The sequence below is a fragment of the Conger conger genome, chromosome 4 (assembly GCF_963514075.1).
Source record: "Conger conger chromosome 4, fConCon1.1, whole genome shotgun sequence".
NCBI lineage: Eukaryota > Metazoa > Chordata > Actinopteri > Anguilliformes > Congridae > Conger > Conger conger.
In genome coordinates this window covers 42,272,584-42,294,192 of record NC_083763.1, presented here as the reverse complement: position 1 = coordinate 42,294,192, position 21,609 = coordinate 42,272,584, and the positions used below count along the sequence as shown (strand labels likewise).

Genomic DNA, 21,609 nt, shown 5'->3' with positions numbered 1-21,609 from the left:
ACATACAGTAATTTAAGTCAACACTGAATCTGACCAAAGCAACCTCTGGGAACCCCTTGGAGGGACCTCCTCTGAATGCAACCCCTCCACTCACACTGCTTCTCAGACTTTGTCTCGTGTTTGGTTGAGAATTTACCATTTGCTTTTTTTTCATCTGATCACATTTGCCGTGAATCCCTCTATATCAGATTAATTGGCTTTAGCCGCAGCTCAGACAGCACACATTCACTGCCCCACTAAGAAAAACCACCCCAGTTACAAAAATAAGCACTTGTATGTCCGGCATACTGGTGAAAGACCAAAATAATTAAAATACTGGCTCAACAGCTTAACTTACCTTCACTTTTTTAAACATCTGTAGAGATTAGAATATTACAGTACATTAGGCAATGACTGCTTCTGCTGTCTCTGACTGTGGTATGATGACTTACCAAAATAAACAGTTGAGTTAGCCTAATTGACTTAGTAAATCAAAGCATCGAATGCGGGTTTTAGGTTGGGAATCAGAAGGCACTGCAGTGGATTGTTGCATCAGGTGATTCTCTTCGATAGCTTTGCTCCAGACGGCTCTGGAGGCACTAACAGTGAAATGCTGCTTTTCTACCAGAGCTGAACACTCATGAAGATTTTTTATTATTTTTTATAAACTCTCGTGTGTGGGAGCGGGAACGTCAGAGAAGTCAGACCAGCCCTAGTGAGTGAAATACATTGCCGTGTATCTAAGAAGCTTTGGCATTACAAATGTACAAATTTGTCACGCCGATAAAGCATATTGAATTTAATTGAAATGGCCTGGTTGAAGAGCCGCTGATTCTCAAAGCCTTCTGGCTTGGCGAAAACATTTTTGTCCCTCTCTCATCGATCCAGGTGTGTTGCATTTGTCGGGAAGTCATGGTTGTTTGGGTGCTGGAAACAACATTTCAATCTGACGTCGTGCTCCACATCTGCTGTTCATTAACCAGGCTGAAGACCAAGGGCTTCTTCTACCTGGAATCAGAAATGCTATGACAGACAAGAACTAATTGTTTTTACATATTCCTGTGCTTACCTATTTATTCCAGTAAAATGACTGGCTTAAATGTATTTTATTGCCATCTTACTGAAATGTTTTTTTCAATTTCCTTTGGTCCTCTGTGCAGGGTTCGACCAGCTTCCCCAGTAATTAAATGTAGAATAGACTGACAGATGAGTGAAGTCTTGGGTGTACATGCTGTGGGCTCCAGAATTATTGGCAACCTAAAATAAAAAAGAGAGAAAAGGCTGCATATAATAAACAACATGGATAAGGATCTATATTTTATGTTCAAACACACAGGAAGACTACATGCTTTTATTTCAATACATTTACCCATGCATGCTTCAATGTTTTTTATTCAGTAATCAAATTCTTTCAGAAAACCACAGGTGCCAAAATGATTGGCACCCCTTACTATTATTGTATATAAAATCAAACAAAGTGAAATTGGCAATAAAATGTTACTTTAATTTAGTTAATCTCAGTTTAAATGAACTATATGGTGTAATTTAATTACTTCCTGTTTCACTGGAGTATAAAAAATGAAGTAACTAGCATTCAAAATCCATTTGTCAACCATCAGCATGGGAAAAGCCAAAGAACTGTCAATTCAGAAGACACAGATGGTAATTGACCATCGCAAGTCGGGTAATGGGTACAAAAAAATACACAAATGGCTAAATATACCACGCAAATATACCACGCCAGTGTTCCAGGGGCACGAGTTAAGATCAATGGCACAATTAATTCAACGTACTAGGAAATCTGGAGTCTTGGTCATGGGTAGATTATCCAGCAGGACAAGGATCCCGGCTCCCTTTTGCGAGATGCTTCTCATTCAACTCCTACATTCATGTCGAACAACGAACACTGTAAAAGCTTTGGTCATTTCAAGTCATTTTTTAATCCTGATGTCGTTGCTATTTTCCATACATCAAAATCCACACAGAAATGGATGGAAGTAAATGGAAGTAAAAACAACTTTGGTCTGCAATGGCCATCTCAGTTTCCAGACTTAAATCCTATGAAAAACCTGTGGTCCGAAATAAAGAGGGGGGTATCCCCAGGATGTAAATGATTCTGAAAAGTTCTGCATGGCTGAATGGTTAAACATCCCTGTGATCTCCTTAACCATATCACAAATAATAGGAAAGGACCCATGGCTGACCCATGGGGTGTCTGCACAAGTATTAAACCAGGGTTGCCAAAATTATTTATTTATTTGAATCATTAATAAAGTGCACAACTTTACACATATTGAAAAATTGTGATTATGTCAATAACTATTCTTTTTTTAGTTTAAAGCACTTTTTGTGCATATTTATCAAGGGTGCCAATTATTCTGGAGCCCACTGTATATCCATGGCACAGTTTTAAAGATATAAGCACTGCAGCAAAAGTAACAAAATTATCTAGTAGCAAATGGAAACCTGATGTTGCAGTTTGGTTACATGTTTATGGTTGGTTCTATGGCACAAGTTCTTTCAAAACTGATGTGCTTAAGCAGAACAGCTGTTGCACCACTCCAGTTACACCCCCCCCCCCCTTTAAAAAAATCCCCAAAATGATGTGGTTCCTTTCCTGTTTTGTTTTCCCATGGACCTAAATGTAGACACAATTCTGATGTATTTTGTAAGATGAAGACACTCGTAAGTGGTTGGGTATAATCTTTGGCAAGTATCACTGGAGCCATGTACCTCTGTATCCCTATACAGTTTCCTTATCTGCTGCCTAGCCTTATCTGCCTGCTCTTTTATGTTATGTTATGTTCATTGACTGGAGGCAGACTGATTGCCATCGAAGTGCAGCAGAGTGGCTCCAGGTACTGTGGCCCAATCAGCAGCCCACGATAAAGAAAGCAGTCAGCAGGTTCTGCTCTTCTGATTGGTCCTTTTTTAGTGTTATTTTCCCCCTTTCATTGGTATGGCCTTTTTCTCTTTGTCTGTCGTGATCCAAAAAAGACCCAAGATCCATGCATTTACTGAACACACACATACACTCCAAACACACTCACACATGCCACACACAAATATGCATATATCTTTAGGGAAGGAAGCAATATTTAAACCCTTCTACCAGACCAAAATGTGAATTTAAGTGCTTTCAACTGTGTCTTTGCCCAACACACAGCCAAGACCATTACACCAGGAACTGCTGGTATATTTAAGATATTTAAGAGGCGCAGCTGATCCGCTGATATAAGACTGATATAAGCCCCTTCATGTGAAAGGTGTTTCCTTCTTAAAACACTATCTGCCTTTGCCTCTTTGCACGGCCTGGGTGAAAGGTTACAATTCCTGTGCTGAGGGCATGTCGAGACAAGCCCAGTGACAGTTGGGCAAAGCCTTCGGGATGTAACAGACCATTGGAGCAGGGAGTCACAGCCTCCGGGAGCAGAGCTATATATGCAGGAAGGGCAGGGAATGACACTGAATGACTTATGAACAGTACTAAGGTGTCTTGTCTTTCCTGCCACATATTTATACATTCACATTTCCAGATGGTCAAACAAATGGAAGCCATTTTGCTTTGTGCAAAATGCATTGTGCTTATTTGTTGTCTATCTCAGCTTCCAAAGCTTGGTTCAGGTTCTGATGGCTCCCCTGTGTTGGTTGGCTTTTGTACCAGCCGGTAGTTGCAGTTTACTTACATTAACGTATATTCTTATGTGATTTTTATGTGTTATGTTCCTCAGGATGTCGGTTTGGACTCATTGCCACCTGATTTTTTAAGGGGTTGTTTTCAACCGGAAGATGTTAGATTGAGTGCTTGTCAATCAAGCCATGGATCAACCAGTCCAGTCACACTACTTCAGCCTCCTTCTGAATGAACTACTCATTAGATAGCAGATGATGTTGGACACCATAATTTGTTCAAGAAAATTCCTTCACACATAAAATTATGTCATACCTAAGCACTTGCTCATTGAAGAATTTCAGCCATGTTCTGCTGATCATCACCTGTTGGCCATCACCTGTTGATGAAGTGACTGAAGGCTGGTATTGCATGGATCACACCTGGGTCAAATGCATAATTGTTTTGAATTCAAATACTTTTCTATGCATTACTAGGTATAGAAACCTATGAAATACTCCACCTCAGTTACACCACGCAAAATCATTTGAGCACAACATTTTTTTAATCGAAATCCAAAAATTACGTACTTGACCCAGTTTAAAATTTGTCAGCTATTTTTAAAAGAAACTGTGGTTCGCCTTTCCTTTTGAATTCCTGAATTGTGATTACTTACCACATCATGGATATTAAACAAGCCAGGCTGACGATGCTGTTGTTTTTTTAACCATGGCAGTTTTACTTTTTACTGATTCACTGATTTAGCTGCATTGGTTGTGTGAATACCTCAGTGTATGTCTGGTAGGAAAGCTTGCTTGTATGGGTTGTTTCCCATTATCTTGGCTTGCTTTAATGGAAAAACGGCTTGGGAAGATCCAAGTGCTGGTGTAACTTAAAGATGTGTATTTCCGAAGGCACATCCCTGTGTTGTACCCTTGCGGAATACATTCTTGCACGCCTCCTCGGCTCCAGGGCCAGGGATGGCCGTCCAATGGAATGAGCGGTGACGGTGGCAGCAGCAGCTGTCTCCATTGGCAGGGCTTTTGTTTCGCCGTAACTCGATACGCCCAGGCCAGTCTCCACCGCCGCTCACGCGGGCCCGTCCCCGATCGCGGACGTCCGGCGCAACGTAGCCAAAGACCCCGAAATCCCAGCGATGAGCCCCTCGCTGCACGTTCGTCTTGCTTCGTTCCGTCCCGCCGGGCTTCCAGGACGTAGCCGAATGTACATGTTTAGGGTTCACCGAACGCTGCTGAAGCCTCCTCGGAGGGCTCCGTGTCTTGGGCTTTGATCCCTCTTGTTTTCCCGTGCCGTTTTCATGCCCTGGTCGTGTGAGACGGTCTAAATCACATTAGCAGAGGCCAGAGTCTCTGGCCCCGGCCTTGTTTTTGTAGCCCGGTTGCTGTGGAGATTCTCAGGCCTCCAAGAAGACGTCTTCCTCTGGGAGCCCAGAGCCCGTGCAGCTGTTGGTGGCATGCTGACATCTGACTTGTTGGAACGGGGAAGGGGGCGGGAGTGTGTCTTAGTTGCTGGAGTCACCAACTTATCTCCTCAAACACGGATCCTTATGCAGAATTATTGGCTCAGGCCTTGTGTTAAGTGTCCATCCTGACACCTGGAAATTGTTGAAAAAATCCTTCTTCAAATTAGGAATGCTCCCGATGTCATCTTTGTTTTGTGTTCAATGTAATGGCCCCCTGATGGGCTGATGGACTTGTGCCAAGCTAATTCACACTAGAAATATGGAGGGTTCTTAGCCAGAAGTCATTCAGTCATAGTTAACCATCGCTCTAGTGCAGAGCCATACTAGTTTTACTTTGACCAGAACTTGTCATTTTTCCTTTTGGCAATCTGTGTTGATGCTGTCTGGAATCGCTTATTCCTTTTGGAATTATTTGTGCTTGATAGTAAAATTCCATGACTTTTACAACCTCGACTTGCTCACGTTTTCTCTCTCACTCACTTTTTATGTTTTTCTGGAAACATTTGGTGCAGTGTTAGGCCAAGGAAATACTAGCAGGTATGATTGCATACTGGTTTATTTTATTCTCCGAGGAGGAATACAGATTTTTTTCCATAAGCCAGACAATGGAGAAAGCACAAATAGATTAGAGGCTCATCAAAACTTTCCACACTGGCAAACAAAAAAAGGGATAGAAAACAAAGGAAACCACAGAGCGATGCCCGTGGCCTCTCGCTCGCATGCCTGTGTTTGTAGAGTGACTGCCAAGGCCCTCAGAGATAAGCATTTAGTAATTTCTTCCATTCTCTTTTCTCTTCAGAGGGTTTTTAATGATGGCTGTTCCTGCCCTTTTATGGGGTGTGCTGCTAAATGCCTTTATTTACACCCCCTCCCCCTTTCGATCTTGTGATTATGGCTTTCAAACCGCACTCTGTAGTCTCTGAGCTTCTCCAAACTGTCACAGCCTCAGCCCTGAACACCAACTGTCTGTTACAGCCAGCAGATAAACATGTAACTTTCCTCTTGACCACTGCTCTCCATAGAGCGGTCCTTTGTCTACCCCAAAATGGCATTTCGTGTAGTGGATAATGGAGGTTTTTGTGTCGGGAGTTGGGTGCTCATGGGATGAAAGCTTGCATGCATGTTTGGGGGGAGTGAAGTGCTGCCAGACCATTGCTTTCGCATGCTGGTCATCAGGCAGGTTAAGGAAAGAGGGAGTGTGTAAAGCCTGGAACTTTGGTCGCTATCTTTCTGTGTTCACCTCAACAGTTTTTCTGTGATGGCAATTTAAAAGATTAAATGCAGTCCTACTATGCATTGTGGAACAGTTAGTGGGTTCCTTTTCAGGACCATCTGTAACAGGCCCTTGGTTCCCATGCAAATGAGGGACTGTGTTGAGTAATAGTGTCTGTAGGGTCTAGACGAGGTTTCACGCCCTAGATATTTTATGGTAACTGAGAGCTACAACTTCCTACATTTGTATTTATGTAAGCTTCAGTTAGTGATTTTTTTATCATTATCATAACAGGAGCTTGTTGTTGTTATTAATTTATGGTTAGACCAAAACAGGAGGTTCTCTTCAGAAGATAAGCATCTGAAGTCTTCCACATAGAGAGCTGTCAACAAAACAGCTATTTGTGTGAGAGTGCCTGATGTGTTATGCAACCCCACTTATTGAACTTCATTGAAACATTCATGTTGTATTTCAAAGCAGTTGCTTCTCCCAAACATAAGCAGTGTCTCTCATTCTTCTGCTCTTTCCAGAACCTTTCCATATTTTTTGCGAACAAAATGTTATATTTTAATTAAAATAGCATATGGAAAGTCCAACACATGCAATTTGCATGTAAACAATGATTTCTGTATCATGACTGTCATCAACCATGGGTTCATGTTTATGAAAGAAAATTAAATGTTACATAAAAAAAGTGAAAACTTGTTCTTATTTATTGTTTATTTTTGCTTCCCTTGTGCCTCGAAAAGCAATGGTGGATTGCGGTAATTCAAGTCAATCACATTACGCTGTCATGAACCATTGGGGATGGCATTAATAGACAGCATAGGCTACTCCATGCCTAATGTAGTTAGCCTTGGCATTGCCCTGGACCTTTCCTGTGTCTGGAGAGGGAACAGGAGGGTGTAGAGAGAGTGGCTACATGTTACTGGAGCTTTTTTCTTCCACAATGTTCATTAAGCCATGCCTTCCTGTGAGAGTCTTGTATCAGACCCCAGCAACGTCGGCCCTCCAGATCAACGGGAGATCAGGCTTGGATTAAGTGAGCCCATTAGTCAAGCCTCTGACGGGGTCTAAATCAAAACGTGTCTCGAGCGGAGTTTGGTTTCCGTGCTCATCGAGTCCTTAAATCACGCTGCTAAATTCAGTCCGTTGGGCCCAATGAGGGCGGCTCGCATAGAGGGTCCCTGAAAGTTGTCCCCAAAGAGGGAACTGCACTCTCGCTGTCAGTAACCAAGTCACAAATGTATTTTGTTAGTCCGGCCAGCGGAGACTTCTGTGTTCAGATACAGGTGTGGATTTAGAATGGTTCCCTTCTGTGCACTCACAAGCCAGAGTGTAGGGAAACTGGAACCACACAGAGTTTATGGACGGTGTGACGGTTTCCCTGCTGTAAAATCAAGCTATGACCAGCTTGAAATGACCAGCTACCAGTTGTTTCAGAACATAGCTTGAACTGGTCAAACCATGTTGAGCAGGGAACTGGTCTGAACTGGTCAACCAGCTACCAGCTGTTTAGCCTGAGCTGTTTTTTTGCTTCCCAGGGAAATAAACAGCTTTCAGCAGGGACAAGGACCGCAAAAATACTGATAAAGAGCTACAAAATGGCTCCGTCAATGAAAGCTTGGTAATTACTCAGGAAAAGTCAACAGAACAAAATGGACTGAATACTTTTGAAAACATGGAAAGCAAACAGCCCGGTTGAGAGGAGTTGCTCTAAGGCAAATGATAGTCACCACACGCTGTGTTTGTGCCGGTGTGTGTCTGTATGCGTGTTGTGTGTTTTGTTTTCCCCTAACTTTGTATTTCTGGTCTTTGAAGGTGGTCCTGCATGTGAGGCCCATTCAGTCTCTGCTGGTGCACCAGAAGCCACTCGTCTTTGTGCTCAACTCCCCAGAACCTGTACTGTGGAACCTGAAGACAGTGAAGCTCGCCCCCCGCATCAAACGCACCTTCCACGTGAGTCATAACTAACACATTCCATGTCACCATACAACTCCCCTCTGACCCCTGCTGTCTCTGCCTGTACATTCATCAACATTACATTACATTACATTAATGGCATTTGGCAGACGCTCTTATCCAGAGCGACGTACAGTTGATTAGCAGGAGACAATTCTCCCCTGGAGCAATGCAGGGTTAAGGGCCTTGCTCAAGGGCCCAACGGCTGTGCAGATCTTATTGTGGCTACACTGGGATTAGAACCACCGACCTTGCGTCTCCCAGTCATTTACCTTAACCACTACACTACAGGCCACCCAACGTCGGTAATTAACTGAAGGATTACATGAACAAAATGAACCGATTCACCGCCATGTAAAGATTTGTTAATTTAGTTAATCTAATCATCCCGTAACAGCAAGCAAATAGGTTCCCTTTGAGTATTTCTAATATGTCCACAGTATATGTCCACTGAATTGTTCCCAGTTAAAAGAAAGAAAAAAAACTTTGAGTGAGACAGACTTTGTTTATTAAAAATCTAATTGAGAGTACTCACTGAATGTATATACAGACTTCTTAAGGAATGCCAATCAGTGAATGAAACGTGTATCCAGTTCTGATCCGAAGAAACTTTCAGAATGAATCAATGAACAAAATAAAAACTGATTCAGTAGCCTTCTTGTTATTTCGGTGCTGAGCTGCAAGCTTATTCTTCCAATATTTCAATCCATATAAAATCTTTCAAATCTCAGGTCAAAGTGACAAATGTTCCACTAATATATTTCAATTATATTTTTCTCTGTAGTTCTGATTACACATTGATATATTTACTCTTATTTTATTTATTCAGCCTCTACTTTCTTGATGATGCCAAATAGTGTGTTCTTTGGACTGAAATGAAAAATAATCCAGTCAAAAGAAAATATTGTAGTATGTTCTGAACAATAAAGAAAGTTTCTTTATTGTTCAGAACATACTACAATATTTTCTTTTGACTGGATTATGGGTTTTTTTATTATTAAAAATGGACACGTGCTGAACAGATGCCCACCGAGTTGAAGTGAGAGCCAAGGTTAAAATTTGTTTTAAGATTTTAATATTTGGTGCAAATTTATAGTAATTTATAATTATAATTTGTTATTAACTGATGCTTTTAACCAAAGTGACTTACAGTCAATTAGACTAAGCTGGCAAAAATCCCCCGCGGGCAATGTGGGGTTAAGGGCCTTGCTCAAGGGCCCAACAGGTGCTGTGTGGATCTTATCAAGCAAAATACTAACCAGAAGTAGTACTGAATGAATCGATGAACACAGCACTGAAAGGAATCTTCATAGTGATCTCAATCGCGCGACTCAAGTCTTTGAAAAGAACTGTACTGTACATCTGGCTTGTGTTTGTACATAGGCGTTTCCACTTTCTTTAGCCTAACATTCTTCTCATACATATTAAAACGATTCTGTATAAATGAAAGGCTGGGCTGTAGTTACTATTAGCATAGTCGTGAGAACAGTCATGGAAGCACATTTGCTGTTGCTCAATTTGACTATCACAACATCCACTCAAAGAAGCAGCTGCCTCCTTAGAGTAGCTGTCGCAGTGAATATGTATTAATACGCCAGGCTTGGCATTGCAGATGAGTTCCTTCCTTCAAATGTTAGAAGTGTTTACAGTACCCATCTACATTCCTGTCATGAAAGGTGAAATATCCATGTATATTGGAAGAGCATGCATTCATATCACCTCCTGTGGTCTTGAGGTACTTAGCACATTACAGTCCCGCTGTGGAAAGGAACTGTTTTTTAGGAACATTTAAATAAAAATAGCTGCTCGAGCCCTACTTAATGGTGCATGTTAATCTTGATCATCTCTATTGCAGGCTACAGTGTGTGGCCGCATTCTGTGTGTCATGAATAACGTGAGGCTCTAATTTCTTCTGAACAGTAATTCATGTTGCTGCTTACGGACTGGGGACTGTGGTGCTGAATTTTCCAGCTGAGTGATGTGCCCCACACACGTTTGCCCACCCCCTTACACTACACTTTCCATTTCCTTTGCTGGAAACCCAAGTAATCTCTGAGGATGGTTTAGGCACCCAGAGCTGCTGGGTGTGCTGGTTTTTGTTTTCGCTTTAATATCAACAACGAATTCAGACCCAAGAAACCAGATAAGGTGTGCTGACTGTGTAATTAACTGCTTTACTCGATCAATTAAGTAACAACAAAAGCTGCACACCCTGCGTCTCGGCCTGTAGTGTAGTGGTTAAGGTACATGACTAGGACCCGCAAGGTCAGTGTTTCGATCCCCGGTGTAGCCATAATAAGATCTGCACAGCCGTTGGGCCCTTGAGCAAGGCCGTTAACCCTGCGTTGCTCCAGGGGAGGATTGTCTCCTGCTTGGTCTAATCAACTGTACGTCGCTCTAGATAAGAGCATCTGCCAAATGCCATTAATGTCATGTAATAATCTGTGAACAGAATTGCTAGCGCTGTCTTCCCTGATATTGTTATCTTCCTGACATGGTTTTTCAAGCATAGGTTTCGAGGCTTATTGCAGCTTGTAAACGGGAGGGTATGAATGGAGATGATCCATGGTGATCTTGGGCTCAGTTGCGCATAGAAAACCTGAGAGATAGTTCTTGGGAAAAGGGCATTGTAAGTGGAGTTGGCTTTGGGCCTCCTGGACCGCTGGCTATATTTAGTGAGAATCCATGGGGGCCCTTCTGCAAGACTTAATGAGAAAATGAAAATGGACTGGTCTGGATCTTTTGGCTTTAAACTGCTCTGTTGCATGAGAAAATCACTGGGAGATCAACATGAAGAGGCCAGCCCGGATTAGCTTGATCATGGCAATGACCTCTATAAGCAGGGATATATGCTTCTACCTTCCTACATCCACTGTGCATACCTTCATGTAGCTTTGGGGGTTTTGGGTGTATATTAGCAGTGCCCTTTCAATGCATTTTTGTGGAAGCCCATCTTATTATGTCCATATGCGGCACCATGTTGATGTGTTCTGTTCACCTGTGTACTCTATGTATGCTCAACCCAAATATTTAGGCTAAAGGCTGTGTGTATATGGAACATTTATGGGAAAAATAATTGCAGCGAACACAACAATCTGCTAATATCAGACAGGGCTTCACGTTGGTGTACAATGTTGTCAGCTGGGTGTCGCTGGTTCCTGATGCAAGCCCTAAAAAAAAAGCTAGGTTTTGAAACAGCTGGTAGCTGGTTGACCAGTACAGACAAGCTCCCAGCTTGACATGGTTTGAGCATCTCAAGCAATGTTTTAGACAAGCTACAACCACTAGCTGGTTTGACCAGCTCATACCCAGCTAGACCAGCTTTATGAAGAGCTTGGCCATGCTGGTTGACCAACTCATACTCAGCTAGACCAGCTTATGACCAGCTCTATTTTCAAGCTGGTCAAACTGGCATAGCTGGATTTCACAGCAGGGAGTGCTTTCAAGGTGGGGTGACATGGGGGAGTTCTTGCCTTGCATCCTCAGCAGTATTGAGCATGGAGCAGTGGAGCTTAGGAAAAACAGTGAATCTCCCTGAGGGTTAAAGGGAAAGAGTGAATGCTGTCGCAGGCCATTGTGTATTCTTCTGGTGTCAAGGAAGACATTTTAAGAACTGTGCCCTGCAAATGGTGGCTGGAGAAGTGCCTCCATGCTGTATGTATAATTCAGGGAGAAGCACGTATCTGATGGGCCAGAAGCAGCACTGTGAGGCAAACTGCTTAGAGAGAAGTGGTAATGTGAAAAACATAAGTGCGCAGGTACTTTCATTGCTCTTTGAAAAGGCCCATAAAATCCATAAAATAACAATAGCTGGAAGACCATGGTTGGACTTTGTGAATATATGCGTTTGGTGTCAGTTATTGGATTGATTGGTTTGCCAGACAGTGGCTGCTCTATTATTGTAGTGGATCATACGGGCTCTCTCTCTCAACAATTGCATCCCATTATTTATTTCTTCAATCTGTCTCTCTTGCTCTCTTTCTCTCTTTTTCTCTCATATGCATGCACGCACACACACACACACACACACACACACAAACCAGTAATGATGACTCAGTCTCATTTCTTCCCTATCCAGACCTTTGACCATAGTAAAACAAAACAGAGAGGCTTATACTCCTACATCCCCATCTGTACAAGTCATCTACTGTTTGTCTGCTTCATTTGACATTTAGAAGAGTAATTGTTATCTAAACCTTTCTGCTATTCTGAAGTGAAATCTCTTCATCCCTGAGAAGATATTGGGCATTCCTTTCATGGAAGATGTGCTTCTCGGTAGTCTACTCCTTCCTGTAGCTAAATGAAGCAGACATGCTGACACTCACTTACTTTCAATTTCCAGCTAACATGAAGGCCCCAATATTTTCTTGGGGCAGATGCTTTAATGCAGAATATGCTGGTTTCAACCGATGATATCTCTGACACCCCAGCCAAAATGGGGGTTCGGCGTGGAGAGAGAAAAACATGCAAAAATTTAAGTTTGCTGATATTCAATTTTTAAATGAGCCATTTCCTGTCCATAACTGGATATGTTTTTAAAAAAATTAATAAAAACGTCTTGTGGCCATGCATGTTTTAAAACTTTGTGGACAGGGTGTAGGTCAGTACACACAACAGTCCACAATTTTATGTGGTGGCGGACATAAAACGGCCATAAGAGCAAGCATGAAGCCTACCCACAGAGCTAAAGTTGTGTATCTAACACTCTTAGCCATGCAATATGACATAGGGGATGCTGTGTCTGGTGGACATTTTCCAGTGTGCAAAGCAAAGCCAGAACATTCTTTAGGGATAGCTTGACCATTATTCCTATTCCTGTAGAATCCATAAAATAATGCAGATCTGCAGTATAATAGAGTGGGTACATGTAAACTACAGTGCTATTGGTATGTATCATTGAAAGTTCAGCTAATAATTCTCTGTGGAATTCAAAACTCCACTAGCAACATCACCAGAATGTCACAAAGTGATTGTTATGTCATTGAGTGTTGCCTGGCTGTAAGTTAAGTCGCAAGCCACACATTTGAGTGACAGCTCAAAAGCCCTCTCCCTGTTCTCTGAATCCTCGCAGGCACACCCGCTTTGTGTGGATTGGTAATCAGAGCTGGGCCTCTGCCCTTCTCCCCTGAATTGTGCTGGCCGGATTGTTCCTCTGGGACACCTCATTAATGTGCCACTGTGGAGCCTTCATGCAGAATAAAGAGACAGTTTAACATGGGAGAGGACACCCAATATCCTCGTTTGTCAGGGCTTGTGCTCTCCATGAGTGCTCTGCTTTCAGCCTGGCTAACTAGAACAAACTCTGTGGCAGTTACAAGCCTATCTGCTTCTTGTATTCACAGTATTTACACAAAGCTAGATGTTTGAGGAAGATCTAAATATTCCCTCCAATAAAGCGACAATGACACCAAATGGATGGTCTGTCAAGGGTTTATGTCATGTAAAGAGACTTTTTTTCTCTGAAGTAGAAAATATTAGCTTATTTTAAGTTACTGTTTGCTTGCCAGTTTCTTATGTCATTGGCAAATCTTGAAATTATTAAAACTGTTTCACCTCTTTGGGCCAAAAAATAGAAATAAGATTTTAAGTTTATCTGAACTTTTTTAGCAGTGTAGGACTATGTGCCACTCTGGCTTCTGGCTGAAGGGAGATTCAAGCAAATAGGTTGGATGTTGGATATGCCGTGTTAGTATCACCTAGAAAGCTTACTTACTTAACACTGAGCCCAGGGACCTTGGAGTCACATCCCTGAGGCCATAGCACCAGAAAATTTCCTGTGGCAAATTGGTCCTAAAACACTCCTGCCTGCTTATTTCCTGTGGACCCTCGCCATGCACGTACTCGCACGTGGGCCGAGTTGGGATCAGGTTTAAGACTCGCGAGCGGACTATTGGTGTTGGCCACGCTACGCGCTTACCTTTAAAACTCCTCCATCCAGACATTCTCGCTCTGAAACTCGCTTGGGAGCATTCTGTGTCAATCAGGCAGTCTGCACGGCAAGTAATGGAAATCACGAGGGAAGACATTTTACAGTGCAGGGTTCAGACGTAATTCCATTTATTCAAATTAAAATGCTGGGCCAGACAGGGTTCCCGTCTTTGCAGTCGAGACTTTAATTTACACTGGACTTATAAAGTTGGGCTATCATGATTCTGTTTTTTTGGAAATGTGATAGAACATTTTCGAAAGTATATAATAGAGTTAGGCTGCAAATAAAGTTTGGCTGTTGTAATTTGTTGCTCTTTTGGTGTTTGCCAAGCTGCTGCTTTTTATTGCTCTAGAATGAACAGTGGAAGGCTCTGGTTGGTAATTGAATCCATCATGGGCCAATATTGGTTTTCAGTGGACACAAGTCTGCAGAAGCAATCTGCTGTGGTGTGGTAACAGATGGTGTTGTTCTCTCATAGCGTCCATTTGCCAGCACACACATACGCAAGCGCATTTTCTGCCAGGGCCGTTCTGGCTTGAGCTGTTCACAGTGGCTGTGAAATTCACTTCTTTAGAGCGTGCATTTATCAACAAAGAATCTAATTACCCGGTGGTGCCCATGTAGCAATGCCACGTAATTTGTGAAATGTTTGTAGTTAACCGTTGGCACACTGAAGATTGCAGAACTCTGATAATTGATATGTGGCAGCTCTCCCTGCATTACGTGCATACGGCATTAATATGTTGATGCCGATAGGTAAAAGCAACAGGAAACCGTGTTAAATTGTGCTTTAAAAAAAACACAAAAAAAACAGTGCTGCTTTGGGAGTTAGGCAGCAGGCAACTGTTGTTTTTGACTGGGGAAGAAAGGAGTCCAAAAAGAAAAAAGGGAAAACTTAACCTTAGACCTTGTTCTGACTGCACTGCTTTTTCGTAGTAACGGGCTGCAGCAAATCTCGCAGAGCCCTGGGAGCAATATCGTGTCGATACTCCATGTACAAAACAAGGAACTCAGCAGGTCAGGCCAGCTGCTGAATATGCTGATGTTTTTATGACAGGACTGACTTATTCCTTGTGTTAAACTATGTTGTGTTGGTTGGCCTGGCATTCAAACCCCCCCGCATCTACGTCTCTGAATAATCCCTTACCAAACTGCAAATATATTGTTGTTATTAAAAGGAACTGCTGAAAAGCTCATAACTTGATGCTGTTATTGGTCTTATTGCTTCCTTTTTCCATACTTTAAAATCCACCTGGAGCTTAAAACACTCAATGCTCAATTTATTTGGCTTAGCTCATCACACAATATAAAGATCTGTGTGTATGTCCTCATCTAGAGCTGCCATTGTCCCTGCATGACATCAACAGTCTGTGGACAGGTATGGATTTGAGGTTTGTCGAAGGGATGTAGAGAATTAAGAAATGTTTATAGGTAAGTAACATTGTGTTTAATTATAGAAAAAATTACACAACCTTTCTATAATCAAAATAATATATGTTTCACATATCAGTTGATTGTAAAAAATATATATATTTAAAATGTTATCCTCAGATTTACGATATTGTTAAAAAACTGAAAGAGACAAGAGAGAGATTTTTTAACGATATCGTAAATCAGGGGATAACATTTGAAAATGTTATTTTTTTACAATCAACTGTAACACGTTGTTTGGAGAAAGAGGTTTTGTAATTGTTTGAGAACATATGATTTTTAAAAGTTTTCCTCTTTAATATCCCATTGTTTCAAACCACTTCCTGGGTCCAGTAACATTTTTGCCGTGGGCGGGACTTTAACACACTATAGAGACAATCAGTAAACTTAGAAAGACCTTCCCATCCCACCGTAACAAACATGCTCATGTGAGCCCGTCCATTGGGACATTTCTTTCCAGTCTTAAACTCTGGAGACGACACCTTCACAACGTATCTGTGACAGCTTGGCGGTCAAAGGCTGTCGTTCGACGGCCCATAAACAAAAGTTCCTCTTGTGGTCCATAAATTTGAGGTGGGGCTCCTCCTCAAGAGCAGGCAAGCCTGAGTTATGAAACCTCATTACCACTTGCCAGCTAACTCCTGAACTGCAGCCTACACTGCAGTATCAACACTTACGATGTCAGTAAGTCACGGTGCTACTGACATTGGTATATTACTAGGACCAGAGCTTGATTTTTAAACTTCCTTGGAATAATACCCAAATTAACTGTAGTGCAATAATAAAGTGTGACTAAGTGAACCTCAGGGAAAATGCTAGAATGTGCATAGTAAAATTCCATTCATACAGTTGAGTCATCAGTTCTTGGCATGACAAATGAGACACTAACTCTCACTTTTTTATGTTTCATGGCTTCAAGATTTTAGCAAATGTGGACCTTCATTATACACTCTTAAAGAGCACTTTATTATGTATTTATTAGACTTATTTTTTAGACTTCTACTGCTGCAGCCTATCCATTTAGACTAGATGTGTTGTGGGATGCTTTTCTGCATACCACTGTTGTAATGTGTGGTTATTTGCGTTACTGTCACCTTCCTGTTAGCTTTGACCAGTCTGGCCATTCTCCTCTTACATCTCTCATTAACAAGGCATTTCTGTCTGTAGAACTGCTGCTCACTGGATTTTATTAGATTTTTTGCACCATTCTTACAAATCTAGAGACTAGTGTCCGTGAAAATCCCAGGAGATCAGCAGTTTCTGAGATACTCAAACCACTCTGTCTGCCACTAACAATCATTCCACGGTCAAAGTCACTTAGATCACATTTTCCCTCATTCTGATGGTTGACATGAACATTAACTGAAGCTTGTGGCCTGCATCTACATGATTTTATGCATTGCACTGCTGCCACACAATTGGCTGATTAGATAATCACATTAATAAGTTGGTGTAATAAAGTAAAAATTGCTTGGTGAATGTATGTGCCTTACATTATTAAACTGTATGGGAATAGTCTATTTTCTCCATGCATTTTCAAGTCTTATTGTAGGCATTGCACTCTCCCTTGTATAGTACTAGCAATATTGTAGTATAATAGTGATCCATCTGTTCTAAAGGTTCTAAAATCAGCCATAGACTGGGTAAGCAAACAAGCCTGTGCTCAGTGCCATGGAACACCTGTCTGGACCCCCTTCCTCTTACTTCCTTATATTTCAGATTTGTGCGATTTCAATTGAAAACAAGGCCCCAAATGAATGTTGTTCTTTGAGTTTTTCTGTCTAATTCTTTTAAACTAATTGTGGTCTTATCCCTGCAATTAAACACGCAACATTTCTGCGTTTTGGCCTGGGGCTCCTGCTGAAACACGACCAGCTCGCCCAGTGCCAAACGTGCTACAGTTTTCCAGACACTTCTGGGCAGTGAAGTGTGTTGTGCTATCTGTCTCTGCCCCCCCCCCCCCCGCTGTCATAGTACCCGATATTCTAAATAAAGGTTCTCTTGAAACCGTTTGTTTTATTGCCATTGATGAGCAACGACGGGGTCAGCCAAAGGTCGGGCAGATGTTCCGCACCGAGGCAGATGTGTCAGAGGGTAGGTTCAGACATGAGGCATGAGACTCCAAAGCAAGGGCGTAGGTCGCTTCTCCTGTACTTGTGCTGTTATTTTCCTCTACGGTCCTGTATGCACACTGTATAAACAGTGGGGCAATGGGTTGTGTAATAGAATAGATTTAACCGAGGTGACTGAACTCCGTATCAGTTTAATGGGATTAGTAATGATTTTCATAATTGGACAAAAATGCAAAACAATCTTGGAAATATAATGAGGTAGGCTGTCTAGACCCGGTACTGGGACCGTGCAACGTACAGTAGATTTCTCAACACATGCAAATGTTTATCTCTCTGAAGTGAAGCATATGGGTTGAGCTCCATTAAGAGCCAGAGGGGTGGTCTGATTTTGGAACGGTCACCTCAGCCAAGTCGTGCTGCCAAAAAAGCAAATCAGCACTTCATCAAGAGTTCTGCACATGCTTTAAGCCCCCTCCCCCCTTCCCCCAATTTATTTGGCATCTTGCAGCTGTTATTAAGCCCTGGCATTTTTTTTTTTAACTCATATTTTCAATTGCACCCCTATTTTTATCAAGGCCTGGACATTGAATCTTTCACTTTGGCATCTGGCATTTGAAAGATAGCATAATTTACATATCAATTGGGCTTGTTGGCAGAAGTCATAAATAGCTGGTGATGTTACCAACCCTTTCCATTTGTGCATGCACATCTGTCCAGTATACATGCACACTCAGACATCCACACACATAGTCACACACAAACACATGCATGCTCACACGAACACACACGTACACACACAAATACACACACACACACACACAGACAGACACACAGACACACACACACACACACACGCCTGCTCATACACAGACACACACATGCATACACTTAATTGTTCTCATTGTGGCTGTGTTGGCTAACCCTTCATATTGAGGTGAGACAGATCTGAAGCTGTGTTGTTTTTAGGGTATATCCTCTGGGACGTTACAGTCATGGAGCTGCAGACGGACTGTGACTGTTTTATCACTTAAACCAGATGGATAGACTGAACACAGAACAGTCCTGTGACAGCCATTTTGAGTCACCCAGTTTCACCAGAGTTTCTTGTGACACTTAATGTCATGCTTTATAAACAGTCATAACTCTACACTTTATTGTGTAAGAAAATGGAAGATATTTTAAGAGAAAGGTGATATTTTAATATAGGAGATATTGCCACATTATTCCATTTTTGGTTCGTGTTTATACATTTCACTGGTTCATATATCTCCAAGAGAAGCATATTGTTACAATTCTGCTGCTGTGTTTATATAAATGTCCTTCTTAATGATGCGTTTTTTATAACGGGAAATCTCCTGACTTAGTATTGATAAAACACCTGTGGATTTTTTTACCTTTTTAACTTTCCTGTTATAAGTTCTGCTAGCATGTGTCCACTCCCTTATGTTTTGAAAAGTGTTCAAAATCTCAATGTGCTTTCTGGTAGAGCTAGTGAATAAAAATCGATTCTGGTCAGGTACACGTGCCTAAGCATTTCACTGGCCTACGCTCCCTAGGTTCTCCTTACTCGCAGTCAAGGCACTTTATTAAGTATATATTAAACTTTTTGACTTATTGGTCTTCGGGTGCTGTAGCCCATCCACTTCAAGTCTGCATGGTTCTGCATGTAACATGTAGTTATTTGAGTTATTCAGCTTCCTGTCAGCTCATTAAGAAGGTGTTTCTACAGAACTGTCGCTGAGTGGATGTTTCTTTGCACCATTCTCTGTGTTCTGCAGTTTGAGATAGTCAAACTACCCCATTTGGCACCAACAATCATTCCACTGTCAAAGTAACTTAGGTCATATTTCTTCCCCAATTTGAGGTTTGGTCTGAACAACAACTGTACCTCTGCACCATGTCTGCATGCTTTTATGCAATGAGTTGCTGCCTCATGATTGGCTCATTAAATATTTGCCATTAACACCATTAACAAGCTGATGTACAGGTCTAGCTAATGAAGTTGTCAGTGAGTGTATATTGCTATACAGTAAAACACAGTGCCTTTCGCACTGCTGGCTGAAGGATACAATACATCACATCTGGGACATGGGAGTCCTACATGGGCTGCTGGGTCCCCAGAGCAAACTAGATTGCAGGGCAAAAACAAAAAAATAAGTCATTGGTAAAATGTATAGCCTGATATTTAAACCTTAAGGGCCATATTTTCCAGAATGAACTTCACACAGTGCATTGGGGAGGTGGCGTACTGGGTGTAGCTACTGAATTTTGCCATTTTCCAAAGTCAAGCGAGGGCCGCACCTAGTTTTCCACACACCTTGCCAGGTGATTGCACAATGCGCCGTGTGAAGTTGATTTGTGGGCAGGTGGGAGATCGGCTGGATTGTGCTCACTATATTATAAGGGTGTGGTTCACCTTAATTAATTCATATGCAGTGACATGAACTCTTTTCATTACCATTAAGATCCATGCATATTGTGCAGATTGGATTGGCACTTTCTGTAGTCTCCACACATACAATGGAAAATGACGTTGAGGCCAATGTTTCTCCCAAAAAGTTATTTTGCGGCACGTACAGACTTGCACTAAAAATGGACTTACAAACAACAAACAAATCTCATAAATAACAGAAATCTGTTTGAAAATTCATCCACATATTTTTTTCTGTAAGAATGACAATAAAACATCGCCTGAAAGTTTATTATGGGCTAGTTTTAATCCACCATTAAGTATTATTCCTATTACTTTTTTGCAAAAAAAAAAAATATATATTTCCAATGAAATGAGCCAATTTTACTAATTTCAAGATTTTCCAGGGGGCAAGAAAATTTCACTTGTCAAGCAAACGCTAACTCATGACGAGCTAATATTTTCCATATGAGAGAAGAAATTAGGTTTTACTATTGTTCAACTTTTTTCCAAACTGGAAGACTCCAGGAGAAGGGGCACCGAAAATCTGTACTGATGAATGCCTCCCTCAATCTGCCGTAGGGTCTTTCTTTTTTGGGGGTGATTTACGAACCCCTCCCCCTCTACCCGTCCAGGTATCCAAAGGCTCCCGGGTCCATTTTGAGCCAGGGAATTTCTCCCTCTCCTGCGAGGTCGTGGAGGAGACCCTTCCCCACGGCAACGAACACCTCCTGACCTGGAGCCAGAGGAAGTACAAAGCTGTCACCTCCTTCTCCGAGCTCAAGGTCGCCCAGGATGTCTACATCAAAGTGGGCGAAGGTATGTGGGCCTGGGCGGGAGGGGCGAAGGGACTGCTGGAGACTCACCCCCTCGTGGCCATGGTGTTACCAGGTGGAGAATTCTATGTGCAATTCCCTGTAAACTGACATTACGAATGCAGGATATGTGCGTGTGGTAAACTCTAATACAGCTACACAATCGAGACAGATAGTTGTTAATTCCTGAGGGTTATAAAAGCATATACCGTAAATGTCTGTATTATATAGCTGTATTCAAATCTACCACGCAAATATCCTGCAGTTACCGAGGAAGTGTCCTTATCCATATTTTGGATTTATGCAGACCTTCTTTCTGAATAGCCTATTAATCGCTGATCTGCATTCAATAACTCATTCCCGATGGAGACCATTGACAGCCTCCTGCTAAAGCAATGAAGCAAACTCAGTGTGATGTATGTGGTACACTTATTAAAGTTCTGCTGGCTGCCCTTCAGATCCATAAAAAGAAAAACATACGATTTGGCTTTGGGGGATTTGATTATTATTATTATTTTTAAATGGCGTGTCACTTTTTGACAAGGTTCCAAGAAGTACTGGACTGAGAGACAGCTGACTGATGGATGGATTGTATAACCCACTTTCTGTATAAAGGTTTTGTTGTCTGTGGTGAATAGCTCCTCTCAGTGTCGAGTCACCAGGTTTAGGGCTGAGAGAGCGAGAGTGAGAGAGAGAGAACTTGTT

General features: G+C 41.9%; 1 protein-coding gene across 1 annotated transcript in view; it reads left to right on the top strand.

Annotated features, from left to right (window-relative positions):
• The window catches only part of tgfbr3 (transforming growth factor, beta receptor III), a 100,658-nt gene that overhangs the window by 48,372 nt on the left and 30,677 nt on the right, over positions 1-21,609 (top strand). The window contains exons 4-5 of the mRNA XM_061239107.1: positions 8,107-8,244; positions 20,725-20,908. Coding sequence (XP_061095091.1) covers positions 8,107-8,244; positions 20,725-20,908 — 322 coding nt within the window. The remainder of the gene's footprint in view (positions 1-8,106; positions 8,245-20,724; positions 20,909-21,609) is intronic.